The sequence below is a fragment of the Convolutriloba macropyga genome, chromosome 7, assembly GCF_964194025.1.
Source record: "Convolutriloba macropyga chromosome 7, txConMacr16.3, whole genome shotgun sequence".
NCBI classification, from domain to species: Eukaryota; Metazoa; Xenacoelomorpha; order Acoela; family Convolutidae; genus Convolutriloba; species Convolutriloba macropyga.
The window spans coordinates 21,312,475-21,336,222 of record NC_134474.1 but is presented as its reverse complement, the minus strand read 5'-3'; the positions used below and the strand labels follow the sequence as shown (position 1 = coordinate 21,336,222).

Below are 23,748 nucleotides of genomic sequence, written 5' to 3'. Positions count from 1 at the left end.
CTTACCCATGAATAAAACGCCGGACAAAAAAAAACTGGCGGATTCAGAGATCAAAGATTTTGCAAATCAAATGATTGGAAGAGCCCAATAATGCGCTTTAAAGGAACACTTATCTTAGAATGGTCAAAGCAAAAATTAAGGAAAATTATTCAAGTTGCACCAAAAAGATAATTGGAAGAGTTCGAAACCGCAAGACTTTTCGAGAAAACAATTATATTGAAAATTGAAAACAGCAGACCACCACTGTGGAGTGCGAAAAGATCTTGTCAGTAGCTAAGAACAAAACAAACAAAAAAATAAACCGTCGAACACAAATTGAGAAAACGCAAGGGAACACAACCCAGAAAATTATCATTAACATAGCCGGCAGATTGCCGGAAAATAGCCGCGATAGACGCTCGTGGCCTTCCATGAATTGAAACACCTAAAGAAATAAGATAGACCACCAGTCCTTTAATAGACCACTAGACTTTTTGGGTTAGCTTCGGACTGTCAATTTTTTGACACATACGTTCTATAAAGAAAAAGTCCTTAAAGAGGTATTTCAAAATTGATATTCGAAATCAAAAATTCAAGACTAATAATCACGAATTAGGGCATACAAGAATGGCACTACTTAGATGCACACTATTAACTAGTAAATCTTCATAAAAAATTAAAGTTCCATAAGTGAGTTCAGAAGTCATTTCCTTGCGTGAGGTAAGTCACGCAATTGACCTAAAAGCAGAAACGACGTCACGTACATAAATTTTAACTGCAAAGCAATAGAAGTCACTGAAGTCAATTCCAAGAAGTCAATTCCAAGAAGTCAGGTCCTAAGAATCATCGATGGAGACGACGAATTAAAAAAAAAACCACGATGTCCCCAATAATAGCCGCTATCGCTTCGCGTCTATTAATAACATTTCTCAATTTGAGTTGAAAACATCTTCACATATTGAAATTATGTCGTCAAATTTCATGAAACCTTAGAGTTAGAGACCAGTAAGGCTTCAGTAGAAATAATCCAGAAGTAGCAGAATACGAGATAGAAAATAGCCGAATAGCGTCGGGTGAATTTCTCTCCGACTGACCAGAGAACGGCTGCTTCAGGCGCTCATAGCAGTTTAGGGAGGCTAGTATTAGCTAAATTGAAGGACGTGGGGCGAGAGCGCAGGGGGCACGGGGAGCAGTTGTGTGTCGGGGTCCCAGCGCACTGGGTTAAGGGTGAAACGATTTGCAGGGCGGCTGATGTGGGGGGACGAGGGACATGAATTGGGAGGATGTCAAACCCAAGAACCGCCCTCCACACCATGAATATGTCTCCGAAACTGTTTTGGTGAACGGTAAAACGGTAAACCACATACTTAGAATCTAATAAGCTGAGAAAGCAAAAAGAACTTTATGCCCTCCAGGCGTTACAAGTTGCTCCCGTTTTTGAGGACGAGAAGTCTAAAACAACAGTAAAATCATATCAAATGTTATCCTGGAGGCTCTCTAAAAACTAAGCGAAAGAATTTTCGAAAATAAGTCAAAAGGGTCAAGAAAAAACTTTGCATAGTAAAAAGACAAAATTTTCCAAAAGATTCTTCAAATTTCGTGCAAGAGCAATTAATAACCATTCGAGAGCAAATAATAACGGCCTCAAAATCCGTTCGAGAGCAATTAAACTTTTCACTTAGATAAGAACTGGGCTGAAGCATCTAAAAATCACTTTATAGAGCCGCAAATTCAGAGAAATTGGACAAATTGCTGATTTAGGAATTAAAAAATTCTTGTTTTTAGGGTTCTTTCACAACTCTGTTAGTCAAAGATGTCAATCGATTAAAATTGACAGAATACAAATCCGAACTAATTTTATACAACATCACCATTTTATTCGCACATCAAAATGTTCAGAGGAACAACTGACACACAAGGTTATTAAAAACGCACCAACTTTAAAATGCCGAAAGTGTGCAGTGCCAGATATTTCTATATACAAGGCCAGAATTTGACTTCTATTCGAACTCACTATTTTTATTTTTAAACTCGCAAGTTGCGTGTTTTAAGCTATATAATGTGTCTTTGCGGAAGTAACTTTGAAAATCTGACTAATCATCGTAAACAGCTAAGCAATTCTCGGTAAACGATAGAAGTTCTCACTGACTTCAAGCAGAGTCACACAACGTATACATACCAAACGCGCATGCATTGCGCCCCTCAGCTTTACGTGATAATTCAAACTTTGAGTGAAACAAACTTTACTATGGCGAAACAGAAAACTTTTATTAACAAATCTGATAATGAAATGAACATAATATAAATTTACAGCATCAAAAGAACAACTTAGAAGGGTTTTCTGTTTCAAATAAATGAAATAAATTACAAAATTGAACAACCACACTTGTCACCATTGTCGTCTTTATCGTCATAATTTTTTGTACAAGTAGTATCTCTTCTAGAATTGGGGGCGTCAATATCAATTGTACTTCGCCTATGTGTTTCCCCTTTTCTATCATGCAGCAGGATCTTGCAAATTTCCACAAAAATCTCTTCGACGCCTTCGCCAGTTTTGGCCGATGCAAAGTTAGGTTCTCTTACGCTTAATTCAGGGTATTTCTGACAAAATTCGTGAATTTCATCGTCTGTAACTTGAGAATCGCGATCGAGATCAATTTTGTTGCAGATTAAAAAGAACCCTTTCTCTTCCGAGCCTCCAACATTTGTCAATTTCTGCATCCATAATTCTAATTCATCAAACGATTCACGCGAGGTCACATCAAAAACCAGAACATAACCATCCGCTTTTCGGTAATACGAGTTGACGATTGATTCGAATGTATTATGGCCAGCAGCGTCAAAAAGATTCAATCTAGCTAATCGTTCGCTGTCGTCAAAATTGACTGACCGAGACTTAACATCAACGCCGACAGTTCTCACCAGAGTAAAGAGAAAATTTTCCCCGATGAAGCTTCGAACTAAGGAAGATTTGCCGACATTTGGAGCACCCAACATCAGAACCGAAATTCTGACGCTTTCAGTTAATGATTCTCTAAGATCGTCAGCCATCTCAATGAGGAGTTAAGAATTAAATCAAGTCAACAATTCGATAATGCAGAAACAATAAAGTAGGCAGAACGATTCACTAAACATGAGCTAGTAGTAAAAGTTAAACAACGCATTACAGTTCAAATAAACAGATGATTGACCATTTTGAATACCTTAAAGAGTGCTTTTGTTATTATTTCTACATTTCGCATGACGACAATTGATGAACAAGATTCCTGTTTCGCTCAATGTTATCATATTGTTGCCCTGAATATCATATTGCAAGCTCAATGTACTTCATTATATTTGATATTTGCACGATAGCCAAGCTGAACAGAAATCATGAGATGACCGGCTTATGATTGAAACACCCAAATCATAAAATAAATCAAAAGTTCCAAAAAATGGCCAAACAACCGCTTGAATGAATTGTATTAAAAAAGCAAGAAATTATTTTTAAACACGCATATTTGATTATATAGCTCAGAGCGGTTAAGAAGAATGCAACAGCTAAAATGGGCAGGCGATTAAAAAACAATAAAAAAACAGAGTAAAACCCATAACGGGTTTCCAACGTCCAACATTACGAGACCTGCGCCTCGACTAAATGATCGTATCTATGAGGCGCTAGTTAACAGCAGAGTCAAGATCTAGAGAGGCAAAAAGCAGAGCCCAAAAACAAAAGCCTCCTTAACCAATGACACTAACTTTTTTCTGTGCAACAAGCCAGAAAACGTCCAAAATGAAAAAAAATTACAATGAAGCTATTGTTGATAATGGCTATCATACTTTATGTCAAAAAAAATTCGAACGTTGCAAAGTAGAGACATTACCTTAGTTATATCTCTGAACTCTTTGATCGTAAATGACACATTAGTCAGCTCCCTTCGACCAACACAGAATACATTGCGAATTTTTGACTGTTTCAAGCATTCCAGAGCCTTTTGTGAAATGTCACTTGTCATCAACGTTTCAGGTTTGGAGAGTAAAATCCGGGCCACGTCCAAGGCTACGTTTCCTTGTCCCAAAATAACTGCATTTGATGTATCACTCAACTTTGGCTCAATTTGACAGAAGTCTGGGTGGCCATTATACCAATTGACGATTTCATGAGATGAGAGAATATTAGAGCCGAACTCACCCGGCAAGTTTAAAGATTTTGGTTTCTGACATCCTGTAGCCACCACAACTGCATTGTAGAGCTTTCGTAGAGTCGAAAGCGTGATCGAATGGCCGATTTCGATTCCTCCAAAGAACTGAAGTCTTCACTAAATAGATTTATTTTACATTACCGAATAATATAGTACAAAATGTAACAAGGTTTGACAACAACGATTATTGAAATCGAAAGAATATTGTCCAGAAAGAACTGTTTTGACAGGTTTCCTTAGAAATATCCTGTCATCTGAATCACTCGATGCGCCGCGCAAAATTGAAGCATTATATTTAACTGCCTTCTAATTTAAGTGTTCGCAATGTGAAATTATATCAATCAGTTAAATTACCTTTAGAAATGAACTCCTTTATCTACTAATTCCCACGATATTGGGATAGCAGTTTCTGGATTGGTTTTTACCAACCACCTTTTAAGCAAGAGATTGATCTTCTGTCACCAAATTCGAGCAAGATACTTATCAAAGAAACCACATTAAAACCCATTTTGTAACGCGCTGTACTACGAGCTCTGAGAAGCGTTGAGTGACTTAATGCCCTCCGCGCTTTACCAATTTATTCCGTTTTTACGGACGATAAGATAGAAGCGCCAAACGAAAATCGGTCAACATCACTTGAAAAAGACCACGACTCAAAATTAGTTTGAAAGCAAAATCTGATTTGAAATATTTTCAGGTTAGCCCTTGACATCATGAGCTCAAAAATTCCAGAAATGAGCATCTGAACAACAAGGCATCATCAGCTAAGCCTGCCCCTTTGATGACTCAGAACAAATCTTCTATCTTATTTGTTCAGCTCGATTTTTACTGCTATTTTCTAACTGCATCATAAAATCTATCGAGATATCCGGAGCTCAGACATCCGAAAACTCTATATTTCAAGAGCAATGTCCCGAGATATCTCCAATACGGGGGATCGGATATTAGGCTACAGCTCGATTAGGCCAACGCGATTTTCGCAGCCATTAGGCAAAAATTTTCAGCTAAATTTTGGTGGACATTCAGCAATAACCAATTAAAACCAGTTAAAAACGGTACTTAAAAGCCCGCTCGACACACAAAATTAACTCTGAAAATCAGTATATGATTATAGCTTACAGAAAGAATTAAAATTTCATAAAAAATTGAGCATTTGCAGCTTCTGTTCAGGTTCATTCAGGAATTATGGCACATTTTTTCCCTATTTTCCTATTCCCAAAACCATTTAGAATTTACTCTTAACTCTTTACTGTTCTTCACTCATTCACGTATTTTTGCCATTCATTTTCCCAAATATAACTGAGGATAAATGATATGAATAAGGTAAATGTTCGAAAAAAGTACATTTTATGAAGAGACGATTGTTAGGGACTTTTGCCACTAAGCCGCGGGGGCGCTATAATGGAGTCGGACTGACTATTTGACAGTGAGTTCCACATTTTCATTTCGAAGTAAGTCTCTTTCGATCTAGACTCCCAGGTTCATTAGCTTTACGGTAGTCATAACACATCTGATACCAAAAAAATATTTGATAGCCACCGATCTAACCCCAACGAGCTAAGAATTCGAATTCCAAAGCTTCAAGGAAAAAGCAAACATTGAAAGTTTCCAGAGACGAAACAATGAGCGAGCGAAATCAATTACTAGAACATAACCGACTAACGTCGGGCGAATTGCTCTCAAACGACCGGCGAGCGGTTGGCTTCGTCAGTAGCTAGCCACGGGGGGGGGGGGGGGGGGGGGGGGGTAAACCGGGGCTGATGGGGGGCAACACTGGGCTGGGGGGCAACAGCGCGGTGGGGGTGGAGGCAATAGTGGGGGTGGGGGGTCAACAGGGGGGAGGTCTCAACCTCTAAGAACCGCCCTTCACACATAAGTATAAGTCTCCAAAACAGTTTGAGCTGAAAGGCTCTAAGAGCACTTAATGCCCGCTGGGCGCTACCTGTTTATCCCGCTTTTGAGGACGAAAAGTCAAAAGCGTCAGACGAAAAATCAGTCAAGCGAAAAGTCGCATAAAAAGACCGACAGGACTAATATAATTGCTACAAACTTCGTTTGAGAGCAATTAAAAACGCAATCAAAACGAAAGTGCAACTTCTGACGTTCAAAGTGCAGATGCCAGAAATCAAAGTGCTTCACGCATTACTCCACAAAAAAGTGGAGATTGTAGCAAATCTTAATTGCCCGAATAACCCTAACAAACAGTTCCTACAGACTTCTAATCAAAGATTTTCATCTAAATCACGATGAGAGCTCAAAACAAACGGGTGATAGAAACTTCCCAGCCACTGAATGGCAGATCATGAGTTCTGAAGGCAACAGATATGAGTCACCAGTTACAACAGATTTCGAAATTGCTGGTTTTGCACAAGCATTACCCCGCAAAGAAGGGGAGAACTTGGACATACTGCTGAAAATCTCCAAAACCTACAAAAGACTGTAGAAACTGTACGACGTATTCAACAGAGTGCTCTGATCATCACGCCTTTCTCTCAGGAATACCCGTTGATTTTCCAGCACGTCAAGTGGCAAGAGCATTGAGGTGTTTACGAGAAAATTAACTGGTACGAAAACAACAATGATATATCTGACTATCAATTTGAACCATATTGTAACATCTATGTTGATGAGCTGATTAAAAATGGTCCCACTGGCAATTGCAGACATCCCACGGGTAACATTGAAATGAGAACATTTTCCCAGGTGGTCCATGCCTTCAACCTCGTACTGCCCAAAGTCCTGAGAACAATGAAATGAAAATACTATACAAGTTATCTCGAAAATAAAGAAAACAAAGGCGAAGAAAAATTTAAAAGAGTTGAAAAATGTTGAATATGCAGAAAACCGTGAGGCCATGCACAAAAAAAAATTTACTTGAGATGTACCGCAATTAATTTCAACTATGAGGGAAAACAGCTTTTCAACGATTCTTCTCAACCGTCGTTAACAAGGAAGGGGGAACAGGAAAAACCAGTATGCTAATGTGCCAAAATCAGTATGTAATGTATGGAAGTTCATTACAATACCTTAAGCGAAGTTTTTTTATTAATGTCTAATATGAATTAATACAAATCTTTGTTATCAAACTTTGATTCGGAATCAAAAGTTTTTGCTCATTAAAGGTTCAAATAAGTGTGTTTTTTGTTGAAGAATTCTTCACTCTTCTCAATCGCACTCTATAACATCAGTCCTGTTCTCCTTAAGTTTCAGAATTCTTCTCGTTTCAATCTTCTATGAACTTTTGAAAATTATTTATGTTCTCCCCGCTCATTGGGTGAGACAATATTTACAAAAACGAAGGTCCCCTCTCATTGGGTGACGCTTCTCAAAAGACTCCTTTCTTCTTGGAGATCACAAAGTTTGCCGAAATAGAATTTGTCCAAAAATATTGCAAAAATTGGGGTTACGGGACTCGTGCAAGCAACATTGTAGCTGATCCTCGTACAATCACAGCGAAAACCGACTGAGCCAATCTATCAAAAGCGATAGCATGTCCTTGCGACTGATAATTCCTGCTGTCAGCTAACAGGGCTATGCGCTTTAACGCTTTCTTGAGAGTGACTGACAGACCACCCAATGACTCAACAGCAAGGGGAACAAACAAAATTCCTTGCTCAGAGCAATCATTTTCGTGTTGTGCATACTTTCGCTCTTCGGCTGCTTCAATCGCGTAACCAGACTTCTCTGCCGCATGATTTATAATGTTTGGTTGCAGTGGAGAAGTTACGGTGACGTCTAGAGCAGCTGGACGACCTGATTTCCATGAAGGCAGAAATATGTCGCCAGGTCGAGAACCGTTTCCTGCAATAAGGTTCCGTTTTTCTATGACTGGGGACAAGTTAGCTGCTGAGCAAGCTGATGCAAAACGGTCACGAATCCTGTCATGCCGAGAAATTGCATCCCCTCTTCCAGGACAGATGACGGCGTGGTCACCAAAAATGTCAAGGGTCCCAGACCTGCAGTAAGGGCACTTTCTTTCATCTTCATAAACTGCAATACCTAGTCTGTATTTGACACCAATTTAAAATTCACTGGGACACATATGGAGACCTAAGGCAGGAACTGGAGGTGCCGCAAGCCATGCGCCGGAATGAGGCAAACAGAGTGATTGCAGTCTTGCCTTCTCCCTGTTTGACGACTGATTTCTTAGCAGCTCTGAAAACTTTTCAGTATCTACAGCTTCTTGAATTTTCTTCTGTGTGTAGGAATTTAAGTTGAAAGGTTCAAGGCTTGCATAGAGTTCCTTAAAAACTCTACTGTCTGACGCGCGCTGGTTTGTTATTTTCTGAACCAAGTCATCAGATGCTATCACTGAGCCCACATATGCGGCTCTGTACTGCTCTTGCGATTGTCGCACTCCGAGGCCTGAAATGTTTATTGGCAAGGTTGACTGCATCCACGAATTGTCAGAGGTGACAGCGCCTATTATTTGATCTAACGCATCCCGTTGGCTGGAATCAAAAACTTTTAAAACATCGATCAGATGTCTTGTCGGCGTGTTAGTGCGTAGAGAGTAGACTAACTTTGGTGTCCCTAGGCAATAACGAAGTATGCCGAGAGCACATTGAGGATCATCCAGATAACTCAAATTTTCCAAGAGCGACACAACCTTCTGAACACGTTTCTGCAGGCAAGAAGAAACAAATACTGGTGATCCGACTGTGGCACCCAGTACTTCAAAACCATTGCCCATATTTCTTGTAACTTCTCGATCAACTGAAGGTAGATCTACGATTGACCAGAGTTCGCACCTGTCTTTCCTCAAATACAGACCCCTTTTTGGACCTCCATTAGCTAAGATATCGAGCGTAGTTCGGATTTGATCTTCTGAACCTGCAACAAAACCATCGTCCAAACACCAAGTGTGCTGGGTAAGATTTGGAACCGCGTCTCTTATTTTTTCTATAACAGGCCATAACGTCAACGAAAAGAGAAGTGGACCCAAGGGATCTTGCTGAACACCCGATTCACTTTGAAGACTGGCGTTATTGTACAGTAGTGGCACATGCTGAGAGTAGCAAAAATATGTGAAGGCTGCGATACCTGGTATGAAATCGCATGCTGCTTCCAATAAGTGAACGCTTAACCGAATTCAAGGCATTTCGGAAATCAATCTGAAGCACTCCTTCATTAGATTCAGCGTTGAGGATCTTTTCGTAGGTGACTTTTGCAGAGTGGATAATTGCTTCCGCACCTCCGCTGACTCCAACCCCTAGCTGAATGGAATCGAACAACTCAATTGCTTCTGATTTTGCTTCTTTCACCAAACATTTAGCAATCAGGCGCCTCAGGATTTCACTGACAGCTATTGGGCGTACTCCTCCTTTCTTTTTGGATAGAGCGGTGAGCGATGCGCTGCAGAGGGCTTTTGAAACAAATGAAGGAAAATTACCCCTGCTTGCTGTATTTACAAACCTTGTTATTGCTTTAAGGACGGATTCAGAGTGGTCAGGAGCAGTGCACTCTACTGCGTGCAATAGATGCTCTGGATACATCTTGGAAGGACCAGCTGCAGTGTACTTGCTGAAAGTTTTCAATTGTTCAAAAACTATGTTATCACTAAATTGATACGCACTTGAAGCAACATTGTCTGGTTGGAGCAAAGTTGGAGGCACTTCTTTAGGATGTAGCTCTTCTAGTGCTTTCAGAGTAGCTCTGTTATTAGGCGCAAGTCCCTCAGATGACAGTATTTTTGCGGCGCGACCAAATTGACCTTGCAAACATAGACTTTTAGCTCTGCTGGCTAATTCTTCTATTCCGTTTGTGGATTTTTTCCTCGCTTGTTTCATTGCCAAGGCTTCTGTTCAAAGGTTTGCATATTCACCCGCATTCAGCAAACAAGATGAAATTCAGCAAACAAAATTAAACGGTCACAAAACCTGTGCCCAAGACAGCAGCGGGAACATACTTCTAAACAAAGCAAAATCAGAAGCTAAGCGCATGTAGTTTGAAGAAGAATTTATTTCTCCGAATAAAGCAAAAATTAAGTAAATCACATACACTAAAATTGAAAAATTTTTACACTGAGAATGTGGCAATATGGAGAGGAAAAACAACGGAGCAACTGTGGCTCTCAAGCGTTTTCCCTGGCATAAAAGAATAAATGAATGAATTATTTTCTTTCCAAAAATTCGGGGAAAATTTTAAAGTGTTTTTTGGTATCGTGGGCCAAAAAACGTCAACATGTCGGATTCAAGAAGGTTTCAGACGCTCTTATTTTGAAATAAAAAAAAACGGGTAAAGGTGGTGTAGGCCCCGATATTTGTGTTACAGAACCTTGTGAACAAAGGCCGCAATCCCAAACGCAAGCATACAAGCATTAATTCACCTATCTTTAACGAAGATAAAGCCGACTACTTAAATTTAGACTCAATGGGCCATTTAAGAAAACATCAAAAGGTCTTGGAAATTGTTTTAAAAGAATCTGGAAAGATCTTTAAAAGAATCTATCCAGTTACAGAAAAGAATATCCAGCCTTCAAAGTACGGTTTTAGAGAAAACAATCAGCTCCTACAGCTTTTGATCTGCCACGTTAAATATGGAGCAAACAGAAGAAACTGCAGCAGTAGACGATTTCGGTAAGGCCTTCGACCAAGTCTCAAATAAAAAACCAGTTCTGAAGCTCAATAGCATTGGTATTGGCAAAAACTACTGCTGATACTAGCCAGCTACCTGACGAAAAATCTTAAACGTCAACCTTAACCAAAATGTCAACCTTAACGAAAAAATCGTAAACGTCAACCTTAACGAAAATGCCTTAACGAAAAGGCGAAGGGCGATAAAAAAAATCACATCAGCGACAGCGATCACCTCAGGCATACCAAAATTGTCGATTATTGGCCCACCTGTTTTTAGCAACGATGTGCACAATGAAACACCCAAAGAGAACTATTACACTTACTCAGACACCTTCAATGTTTAACCGAAAGTAGATGCATGCACAAGAGTCCCAAAAATTATCAACGAAGTGAAAATGCGATAGAAACGAACAAAAAAGACCAAACTTTTCTGCTAAAATTACGAAATACTAGATAACCATGACAACATTGAAGTTGCAAGTAGCCAGAGAGATCTGGCAGTAATATTCTCAGCTGATCTCCGATTGTCAGAAAACTTCGCCAGGCAAGTGGCAAACTCCTGGAAGTTCTTTAACTTTCAGAATACTTCTTCTAAGACCGCAAAATCAACCAAACTTAACGCATATATCTGGTATATAGTTCCTGCAATTCGCTAAAAGACACAAAACTGATACCCTTTAAAGGCAGATATAGAAGACAGAAAGTTTAAAGCACAATCATCGCGACGTTCTATTTCTCATGTCATTTCATATATCGGCAACCACGCACAGGAGACAAATCGATTAGCGAATTGCAACGAACTCGAGATCAGCTCTACACGGCTTAAGCATTACAAAGAAAGCAGTCAAACATCCTAAAAACCATCGTTGGAATTATTGGGAAAACAGATGAAAATTCCCGAACTGTTCAGTTTTTTCCAAAAAATTAAGCCAATCTAATTGGAAAGACCGATCAGTAATCAGAAATTTCTCAAGAAATTGGAACAATAGAACCCAATCGAACTCCAAAAAGAAAATATTATAAGAAATTAAAAGGAAATGATCAAATTAAATGATCGTGTTCCAACATAGACAAGTGGTGGAGGTAAAGATTTTAGGATATACATCCAAGAGTTTGTTACATATTGAGTTCAATACATAAACCAGTTTCAGTTTATTCGAGTTTTCTCCAGTTGTTGGAGTGGTCATGTTTACAAACAATTCTACAGGTGCATTTGTCCCTCTTGTCATATTTTCTGGTAAAATAATCTCAGTAAATTTTCGAAAAAGTGTCTTTGTTGAGATAATTTGCGTAGCGGGTGAATATTCGGAAAACATTGCAGAGCAATTTTGTATTATGGAAATAGTTTTCATCCGCTTTGGATAAGCGATTTCTCCTGATGTACAATTTTCCTCTAGTATGCTGCTTTTAGAATTTGTTTCTACCAGTGGTTTAGGGATAAAACTATTCAGATATTTATAAAGTGATTCTTAAAATGTAGATGTTTAAACAAACTTTTTTGTTCAGATTACAGGATTTTGAAATTACATAGTATTTAAAAAGAGACTAGCAGGCACACAAAAGCATCAGACGAAAATCATTTAAAGGCACAGGTGGCTAAGAACGTACAATTTCTTTTCACCCCAGCTCGAGCCCAAGTCACTCGATTTACAGCAATAATTCTGAACGCTTAAGCTACCGATCCGTTTTATTTGCGTCTATTACCCTGTATATGAGCAATTTTTTGTTCAAGACATTTTTAGCGTAGCTATATTTCATTTAAGGAGCCGTAAGTCTTGTGCAGATAACAAGCTTTTATAAGGTGGTACAGCGCTTCCCAAAACGCATTTATTACGTTAGGCTGCGCGTTTAAGGAACATTAAAACATGCGGAGATTAGAAACCTAAATACATGGTGACACAGCAATCAAATTGGAACATATAGGTAGATAGATAAGAAAATTATGGCGAAAAAAAGAATTTGAGAGAAAGAAATAAGGACGGACAAGAGTGGATCCAAAACAACAATTAACTACTCCACGGGCCAAACAATTTGACCGGTGCATTTGTCTCGTCATATTTTCTGGTAAAGTAATCCCAGTAAATTTTCGAAAGAGTGTCTTTGTTGAGATACTTTGCGTAGCGGGTGAATACTCGGACAATATTGCAGAGCAATTTTGTATTATGGAAATAGTTTTCATCCGCTTTGGATAAGCGATTTCTCCTGATGTTCAATTTTCTTGTTCAGATGTTCAGAATTTGTTTCTACCAGTAGTTTAGGGATAAAACTATAAATATATTTATATTGTGATTCTTATTATGTACATGTTTGAACAAACTTTTTTGTTCTGGTTATAGGACTTTGAATTTACATTGTATTTAAAAAGACTAGCAGGCCCACAAAATCATCAGAAGAAAATCATTTAAAATCACAGGTGGCTTAAAAGTACGTACAATTTTTTTTCACCCCAGCTCGAACCCAAGTCACTCGTTTAACAGCAATAATTCTTAACGCTTACGCTACGGATGCGTATTCTTTGCAACTATTACCCTATGTATGAGCAATTTTTGTTCAAGACATTTTTAGCATAGCTATGTTTCATTTAAGGAGCGCGAAGTATTGTGCAGATAACCAGCTTTTATAAGGTTGCATAGCGCTCCTCAAAACGCATTTACTACGTTAAGCTGCGTGATTAAGGAGCATTAAAACATGCGGAGATTAGGAACCTTAAAAAATGGTGACACAGCAATCAAATTCGAATTAATATATAGGTAAATAGCTAAGAAAGTTATGGCGAAAAAAGAATTTGAGAGAAGGAAAGAAGAACGGACAAGAGTGGATCCAAAACAACAATTAACCATTTCACGGGCCAAACAATTTGACCGGTGCATTTGTCGCGTCATATTTTCTGGTAAAGTAATCCCAGTAAATTTTCGAAAGAGTGTCTTTGTCGAGATACTTTGCGTAGCGTGTGCGTACTCGTACAACATTCAAGAGAAATTTTCTATTATGGAAATAGTTTTCATCCGCTTTGGATAAGCGATTTCTCCTGATGTTCAATTTTCCTCTAGTGTCCCGCTTTTAGAAATTATTTCTACCAGTAGTTCAGGGATAAAACTATTTATATATTTAAATAGTGATTCTTAACATGTACATGTTTAAACAAACTTTTTTTGTTCTGGTTATAGGATTTTGAATTTACATTGTATTTAAAAAGACTAGCAGGCCCACAAAAGCATCAGAAGAAAATCATTTAAAAGCACAGGTGGCTTAAAAGACCGTACAATTTCTTTTCACCCCAGCTCGAACCCAAGTCACTCGTTTAACAGCAAGAATTCTTAACGCTTACGCTACCGATCCGTTTTATTTGCGTCTATTACCCTATTTATGAGCAATTTTTTGTTCAAGACATTTTTAGCGTAACTATATTTCATTTAAGGAGCCGTAAGTCTTGTGCAGATAACAAGCTTTTATAAGGTTGTACAGCGCTTCCCAAAACGCATTTATTACGTTAGGCTGCGCGTTTAAGGAACATTAAAACATGCGGAGATTAGAAACCTAAATACATGGTGACACAGCAATCAAATTGGAACATATAGGTAGATAGATAAGAAAATTATGGCGAAAAAAAGAATTTGAGAGAAAGAAATAAGGACGGACAAGAGTGGATCCAAAACAACAATTAACTACTCCACGGGCCAAACAATTTGACCGGTGCATTTGTCGCGTCATACTTTCTGGTAAAGTAATCCCAGTAAATTTTCGAAAGAGTGTCTTTGTCGAGATACTTTGCGTAGCGGGTGAGTACTCGTACAACATTCAAGAGCAATTTTCTATTATGGAAATAGATTTCATCCCCTTTGGTTAAGCGATTTCTCCTGATGTTCAATTTTTCTCTAGTGTCCCGTTTTTAGAAATTATTTCTACCAGTAGTTCAGGGATAAAACTATTTATGTATTTAAATAGTGATTCTTAACATGTACAAGTTTAAACAAACTTTTTTGTTCTGGTTATAGGATTTTGAATTTACATTGTATTTAAAAAGACTAGCAGGACCACAAAAGCATCAGCAGAAAATCATTTAAAAGCACAGGTGGCTTAAAAGACCGTACAATTTCTTTTCACCCCAGCTCGAACCCAAGTCACTCGTTTAACAGCAATAATTCTTAACGCTTACGCTACCGATCCGTTTTATTTGCGTCTATTACCCTATATATGAGCAATTTTTTGTTCAAGACATTTTTAGCGTAGCTATATTTCATTTAAGGAGCCGTAAGTCTTGTGCAGATAACAAGCTTTTATAAGGTGGTACAGCGCTTCCCAAAACGCATTTATTACGTTAGGCTGCGCGTTTAAGGAACATTAAAACATGCGGAGATTAGAAACCTAAATACATGGTGACACAGCAATCAAATTGGAACATATAGGTAGATAGATAAGAAAATTATGGCGAAGAAAAAAAGAATTTGAGAGAAAGAAATAAGGACGGACAAGAGTGGATCCAAAACAACAATTAACTACTCCACGGGCCAAACAATTTGACCGGTGCATTTGTCTCGTCATATTTTCTGGTAAAGTAATCCCAGTAAATTTTCGAAAGAGTGTCTTTGTTGAGAAATTTTGCGTAGCGGGTGAATACTCGGACAATATTGCAGAGCAATTTTGTATTATGGAAATAGTTTTCATCCGCTTTGGATAAGCGATTTCTCCTGATGTTCAATTTTCCTCTAGTATGTTGATTTTAGAATTTGTTTCTACCAGTAGTTTAGGGATAAAACTATAAATATATTTAAATTGTGATTCTTATTATGTACATGTTTGAACAAACTTTTTTGTTCTGGTTATAGGACTTTGAATTTACATTGTATTTAAAAAGACTAGCAGGCCCACAAAATCATCAGAAGAAAATCATTTAAAATCACAGGTGGCTTAAAAGTACGTACAATTTCTTTTCACCCCAGCTCGAACCCAAGTCACTCGTTTAACAACAATAATTCTTAACGCTTACGCTACGGATGCGTATTCTTTGCAACTATTACCCTATGTATGAGCAATTTTTGTTCAAGACATTTTTAGCATAGCTATGTTTCATTTAAGGAGCGCGAAGTATTGTGCAGATAACCAGCTTTTATAAGGTTGCATAGCGCTCCTCAAAACGCATTTACTACGTTAAGCTGCATGATTAAGGAGCATTAAAACATGCGGAGATTAGGAACCTTAAAAAATGGTGACACAGCAATCAAATTCGAATTAATATATAGGTAAATAGCTAAGAAAGTTATGGCGAAAAAAGAATTTGAGAGAAGGAAAGAAGAACGGACAAGAGTGGATCCAAAACAACAATTAACCATTTCACGGGCCAAACAATTTGACCGGTGCATTTGTCGCGTCATACTTTCTGGTAAAGTAATCCCAGTAAATTTTCGAAAGAGTGTCTTTGTCGAGATACTTTGCGTAGCGGGTGAGTACTCGTACAACATTCAAGAGCAATTTTCTATTATGGAAATAGTTTTCATCCGCTTTGGATAAGCGATTTCTCCTGATGTTCAATTTTCCTCTAGTGTCCCGCTTTTAGAAATTATTTCTACCAGTAGTTCAGGGATAAAACTATTTATATATTTAAATAGTGATTCTTAACATGTACATGTTTAAACAAACTTTTTTGTTCTGGTTATAGGATTTTGAATTTACATTGTATTTAAAAAGACTAGCAGGCCCACAAAAGCATCAGAAGAAAATCATTTAAAAGCACAGGTGGCTTAAAAGACCGTACAATTTCTTTTCACCCCAGCTCGAACCCAAGTCACTCGTTTAACAGCAATAATTCTTAACGCTTACGCTACCGATGCGTATTCTTTGCATCTATTACCCTATGTATGAGCGTTTTTTGTTCAAGACATTTTTAGCATAGCTATGTTTCATTTAGGGAGCGCTAAGTATTGCGCAGATAATGAGCTCTTATAAGGTGGTATAGCGCTCCCCAAAACGCTTTTACTACGTTAAGCTGCGTGTTTGAGGAGCATTAAAACATGCGGAGATTAGAAACCAAAAAACAAGATGACACAGCAATCAGACTGGAATAAATATATAGGTAGATAGATAATAAAATTATGGCGAAAAAAATTTGAGAGGAAGAAAGGACGGACAAGAGTGGATCCAAAGAAACAATTAACCATTTCACGGGCCAAACAATTCGACCGGTGCACTTGTCTCGTCATATTTTCTGGTAAAGTAATCCCAGTAAATATTCGAAAGACTGTCTTTGTTGAGATATATCGCGTAGCGGGTGAATACACGGACAACATTGCAGAGCAATTTTGGGGTCTTTCCCATTATAGCCCCCCATTATGGTATAATTACCATGTTTGGGGTGGCTATAGGTTATGTGACCACTAAACTGGGGGGCTATAATGGGAAAGATCCCAATTTTGTATTATGGAAATTGTTTTCATCCGCTTTGGTAAACAATTTCTCCCGATGTTCAATTTTCCTCTAGTGTGCAGCTTTTAGAATTTATTTCTACCAGTAGTTTAGGGATAAAACTATTTATATATTTATATAATCACATGTACTAGTTTAAACAAACTTTTTTGTTCTAGTTTTAGGATTTTGAATTTACATTTTATTTATAAAGATACTAGCAGGCTCACGAAAGCATCAGAAGAAAAACATTTAAAGGCACAGATGGTTGAAAAGAACGTACGCTTTCTTTTCACCCCAGCTCGAACACAATTCCCTCGTTTAACAGCAATAATTCTTAACGCTTACGCTACCGATGCGTATTCTTTGCATCTATTACCCTATGTATGAGCATTTTTTGTTCAAGACATTTTTAGCATAGCTATGTTTCATTTAGGGAGCGCTAAGTATTGCGCAGATAACGAGCTCTTATAAGGTGGTATAGCGCTCCCCAAAACGCTTTTACTACGTTAAGCTGCGTGTTTGAGGAGCATTAAAACATGCGGAGATTAGAAACCAAAAAACAAGATGACACAGCAATCAAACTGGAATTAATATATAGGTAGATAGATAAAAAAATTATGGCGAAAAAAAGAATTTGAGAGGAAGAAAAGGACGGACAAGAGTGGATACAAAGAAACAATTAACCATTTCACGGGCCAAACAATTCGACCGGTGCACTTGTCTCGTCATATTTTCTGGTAAAGTAATCCCAGTAAATACTCAAAAGAGTGTCTTTGCTGAGATAATTTGCGCAGCGGGTGAATACTCGGACAACATTGCAGAGCAATTTTGGGGTCTTTCCCATTATAGCCCCCCATTATGGTATAATTACCATGTTTTGGGTGGCTATAGGTTATGTGACCACTAAACTGGGGGGCTATAATGGGAAAGACCCCAATTTTGTATTATGGAAATTGTTTTCATCCGCTTTGGTAAACAATTTCTCCCGATGTTCAATTTTCCTCTAGTGTGCAGCTTTTAGAATTTATTTCTACCAGTAGTTTAGGGATAAAACTATTTATATATTTATATAATCACATGTACTAGTTTAAACAAACTTTTTTGTTCTAGTTTTAGGATTTTGAATTTACATTTTATTTATAAAGATACTAGCAGGCTCACGAAAGCATCAGAAGAAAAACATTTAAAGGCACAGATGGTTGAAAAGAACGTACGCTTTCTTTTCACCCCAGCTCGAACACAATTCCCTCGTTTAACAGCAATAATTCTTAACGCTTACGCTACCGATGCGTATTCTTTGCATCTATTACCCTATGTATGAGCGTTTTTTGTTCAAGACATTTTTAGCATAGCTATGTTTCATTTAGGGAGCGCTAAGTATTGCGCAGATAACGAGCTCTTATAAGGTGGTATAGCGCTCCCCAAAACGCTTTTACTACGTTAAGCTGCGTGTTTGAGGAGCATTAAAACATGCGGAGATTAGAAACCAAAAAACAAGATGACACAGCAATCAAACTGGAATTAATATATAGGTAGATAGATAATAAAATTATGGCGAAAAACAGAATTTGAGAGGAAGAAAAGGACGGACAAGAGTGGATACAAAGAAACAATTAACCATTTCACGGGCCAAACAATTCGACCGGTGCACTTGTCTCGTCATATTTTCTGGTAAAGTAATCCCAGTAAATACTCAAAGGAGTGTCTTTGCTGAGATAATTTGCGTAGCGGGTGAATACTCGGACAACATTGCAGAGCAATTTTGGGGTCTTTCCCATTATAGCCCACCCCATGAAATTATAGCCCCCCATTATGGTATAATTACCATGTTTGGGGGGGCTATAGGTTATGTGACCACTAAACTGGGGGGCTATAATGGGAAAGACCCCAATTTTGTATTATGGAAATAGTTTTCATCCGATTTGGATAAACAATTTCTCCCGATGTTCAATTTTCCTCGAGTGTGCAGCTTTTAGAATTTATTTCTACCAGTAGTTTAGGGATAAAACTATTTATATATTTATATAATCACGTGTACTAGTTTAAACAAACTTTTTTGTTCTAGTTATAGGATTTTGAAATTACATTGTATTTAAAAAAGACTAGCAGGCCCACAAAAGCATCAGAAGGAAATCATTTAAAGGCACATGTGGCTTATAAGAACGTACAATTTCATTTCACCCCAGCTCAAACCCAAGTCCCTCGTTTAACAGCAATAATTCTTAACGCTTACGCTACCCATGCGTATTCTTCGCATCTATTACCCTATGTATGAGCAACTTTTTGTTCAAGACATTTTTAGCGTAGCTATGTTTCATTTAAGGAGCGCGAAGTATTGTGCAGTTAACGAGCTCTTATAAGGTAGTATACCGGTCCCCAAAAAGCTTTTACTATGTTAAGCTGCGTGTTTGAGGAGCATTAAAACATGCAGAGATTAGGAATCAAAGAACATGGTGACCCAGCAATCAAAATGGAATTAATATAAAGGTAGACAGACAAGAAAATTATGGTGAAGAAAAAATGATTCTAAGAGAAAGAAAGAAGGACGGACAAGAGTGGATCCAAAACAATTAACCATTTCACGGGCCAAACAATTCGACCGGTGCACTTGTCTCATATTTTTTGGTAATGCAATCCCATTAAATATTCGAAAGTTTCTTTGTTGATATAATTTGCGTAGTGCGTGAATACTCGGACAACATTGCACAGCAATTTGTATTATGGAAATAGTTTTCATCCGCTTTGGATAAGCGATTTCTCCAGATGTTCAATTTTGCTCTAGTGTGCTGCTTTTAGAATTTATTTCTACCAGTAGTTTAGGGATAAAACTATTTAGATATTTATAAAGTGATTCGTAGATGTTTAAACAAACTTTTTTGTTCTGATTACAGGATTTTGAATTTAGATAGTATTTAAAAAGAGACTAGCAGGCCCACAAAAGCATCAGAAGAAAATCATTTAAAGGCACAGGTGGCTCAGAACGTACAATTTCATTTCACACCAGCTCGAACCCAAGTCCCTCGTTTAACAGCAATAATTCTTAACGCTTACGCTACCGATGCGTATTCTTTGCATCTATTACCCTATGTATGAGCAACTTTTTGTTCAAGACAATTTTAGCGTAGCTATGTTTCACTTAAGGAGTGCGAAGTATTGTGCAGATAACGAGCTCTTATAAGGTAGTATACCGCTCCCCAAAACGCTTTTACTACGTTATGCTGCGTGTTTGAGGAGCATTAAAACAGGCTGGGATTAATAACCAAAAAACATGGTGACACAGCAATCAAATTGGAACTAACATATAGGTAGATAGATCAGAAAATTATGGCGAAAAAAAGAATTTGAGAGAAAGAAAAAAGGACGGACAAGAGTGGATCCAAAACAACAATTGACCATTTCACGAGCCAAACAATTCGACGGGTGCACTTGCCTCGTCATATTTTCTGGTAAAGTAATCCCAGTAAACTTTTGAAAGAGTGCCTTTGTTAAGATAATTTGTGTAGCGGGTGAATACTCGAACATTGCAGAGCAATTTTGTATTATGGAAATAGTTTTCATCTTCTTTGGATAAGCGATTTCTCCCAATGTTCAATTTTTTTCTAGTGTGCTGCTTTTAGAAATTATTTCTACCAGTAGTGTAGGGATAAAACTATTTAGATATCTATAAAGTGATTCTTAAAATGTTAATCTTTAAACAGACTTTTTTATTCTCGTTATAGGATTTTGAATTTACATTTTATTTATAAAGATACTAGCAGGCTCACTAAAGAATCAGAAGAAAAACATTTAAAGGCACAGATGGTTAAAAAGAACGTACGCTTTCTTTTCACCCCAGCTCGAACACAATTCCCTCGCTTAACAGCAATAATTCTTAACGCTTACGCTACCGATGCGTATTCTTTGCATCTATTACCCTATGTATGAGCGTTTTTTGTTCAAGACATTTTTAGCATAGCTATGTTTCATTTAGGGAGCGCTAAGTATTGCGCAGATAATGAGCTCTTATAAGGTGGTATAAAGCTCCCCAAAACGCTTTTACTACGTTATGCTGCGTGTTTGAGGGGCATTAAAACAGGCTGGGATTAATAACCAAAAACCATGGTGACACAGCAATCAAATTGGAACTAACATATAGGTAGATAGATCAGAAAATTATGGCGAAAAAAAGAATTTGAGAGAAAGAAAAAAGGACGGACAAGTGTGGATCCAAAACAACAATTGACCATTTCACGAGCCAAACAATTCGACGGGTGCACTTGCCTCGTCATATTTTCTGGTAAAGTAATCCCAGTAAACTTTTGAAAGAGTGCTTTGTTGAGATAATTTGTGTAGCGGGTGAATACTCGAACATTGCAGAGCAATTTTGTATTATGGAAATAGTTTTCATCTGCTTTGGATAAGCGATTTCTCCCAATGTTCAATTTTTTTCTAGTGTGATGCTTTTAGAAATTATTTCTACCAGTAGTGTAGGGATAAAACTATTTAGATATTTATAAAGTGATTCTTAAAATGTTAATCTTTAAACAAACTTTTTTATTCTCGTTATAGGATTTTGAATTTACATTTTATTTATAAAGATACTAGCAGGCTCACGAAAGCATCAGAAGAAAAACAATTAAAGGCACAGATGGTTAAAAAGAACGTACGCTTTCTTTTCACCCCAGCTCGAACACAATTCCCTCGTTTAACAGCAATAATTCTTAACGCTTACGCTACCGATGCGTATTCTTTGCATCTATTACCCTATGTATGAGCGTTTTTTGTTCAAGACATTTTTAGCATAGCTATGTTTCATTAAGGGAGCGCTAAGTATTGCGCAGATAATGAGCTCTTATAAGGTGGTATAGCGCTCCCCAAAACGCTTTTACTACGTTATGCTGCGTGTTTGAGGAGCATTAAAACAGGCTGGGATTAATAACCAAAAAACATGGTGACACAGCAATCAAATTGGAACTAACATATAGGTACATAGATCAGAAAATTATGGCGAAAAAAATAATTTGAGAGAAAGAAAAAAGGATGGACAAGAGTGGATCCAAAACAACAATTGACCATTTCACGAGCCAAACAATTCGACGGGTGCACTTGCCTCGTCATATTTTCTGGTGAAGTAATCCCAGTAAACTTTTGAAAGAGTGTCTTTGTTGAGATAATTTGTGTAGCGGGTGAATACTCGAACATTGGAGAGCAATTTTGTATTATGGAAATAGTTTTCATCTGCTTTGGATAAGCGATTTCTCCCAATGTTCAATTTTTTCTAGTGTGCTGCTTTTAGAAATTATTTCTACCAGTAGTGTAGGGATAAAACTATTTAGATATTTATAAAGTGATTCTTAAAATGTTAATCTTTAAACAAACTTTCTTATTCTCGTTATAGGATTTTGAATTTACATTTTATTTATAAAGATACTAGCAGGCTCACGAAAGCATCAGAAGAAAAACATTTAAAGGCACAGATGGTTAAAAAGAACGTACGCTTTCTTTTCACCCCAGCTCGAACACAATTCCCTCGTTTAACAGCAATAATTCTTAACGCTTACGCTACCGATGCGTATTCTTTGCATCTATTACCCTATGTATGAGCGTTTTTTGTTCAAGACATTTTTAGCATAGCTATGTTTCATTTAGGGAGCGCTAAGTATTGCGCAGATAATGAGCTCTTATAAGGTGGTATAGCGCTCCCCAAAACGCTTTTACTACGTTATGCTGCGTGTTTGAGGAGCATTAAAACAGGCTGGGATTAATAACCAAAAAACATGGTGACACAGCAATCAAATTGGAACTAACATATAGGTAGATAGATCAGAAAATTATGGCGAAAAAATAATTTGGAAGAAAAAAAGACGGACAAGAGTGGATCCAAAACAACAATTGACCATTTCACGAGCCAAACAATTCGACGGGTGCACTTGCCTCGTCATATTTTCTGGTAAAGTAATCCCAGTAAACTTTTGAAAGAGTGTCTTTGTTGAGATAATTTGTGTAGCGGGTGAATACTCGAACATTGCAGAGCAATTTTGTATTATGGAAATAGTTTTCATCTGCTTTGGATAAGCGATTTCTCCCAATGTTCAATTTTTTTCTAGTGTGCTGCTTTTAGAAATTATTTCTACCAGTAGTGTAGGGATAAAACTATTTAGATATTTATAAAGTGATTCTTAAAATGTTAATCTTTAAACAAACTTTTTTATTCTCGTTATGGGATTTTGAATTTACATTTTATTTATAAAGATACTAGCAGGCTCACGAAAGCATCAGAAGAAAAACATTTAAAGGCACAGATGGTTAAAAAGAACGTACGCTTTCTTTTCACCCCAGCTCGAACACAATTCCCTCGTTTAACAGCAATAATTCTTAACGCTTACGCTACCGATGCGTATTCTTTGCATCTATTACCCTATGTATGAGCGTTTTTTGTTCAAGACATTTTTAGCATAGCTATGTTTCATTTAGGGAGCGCTAAGTATTGCGCAGATAATGAGCTCTTATAAGGTGGTATAGCGCTACCCAAAACGCTTTTACTACGTTATGCTGCGTGTTTGAGGAGCATTAAAACAGGCTGGGATTAATAACCAAAAAACATGGTGACACAGCAATCAAATTGGAAC

General features: G+C 37.6%; 3 protein-coding genes across 3 annotated transcripts in view; 1 reads left to right on the top strand and 2 right to left on the bottom strand.

The window, feature by feature from the left end:
- The window catches only part of LOC142342696 (phospholipid phosphatase 1-like), a 518,061-nt gene that overhangs the window by 108,982 nt on the left and 385,331 nt on the right, over window positions 1–23,748 (top strand). The window lies entirely within an intron of this gene.
- LOC142342692 (germ cell-less protein-like 1) overlaps window positions 1–23,748 on the bottom strand; it is a 295,739-nt gene that overhangs the window by 202,241 nt on the left and 69,750 nt on the right. The gene's annotated exons all lie outside the window — the stretch shown is intronic.
- Window positions 1–23,748, bottom strand: part of LOC142342689 (NADPH:adrenodoxin oxidoreductase, mitochondrial-like) — a 46,889-nt gene that overhangs the window by 11,580 nt on the left and 11,561 nt on the right. Inside the window, exon 2 of the mRNA XM_075394182.1 lies at window positions 3,843–4,272. Within this exon, the coding sequence (XP_075250297.1) occupies window positions 3,843–4,272 (430 nt within the window). The remainder of the gene's footprint in view (window positions 1–3,842; window positions 4,273–23,748) is intronic.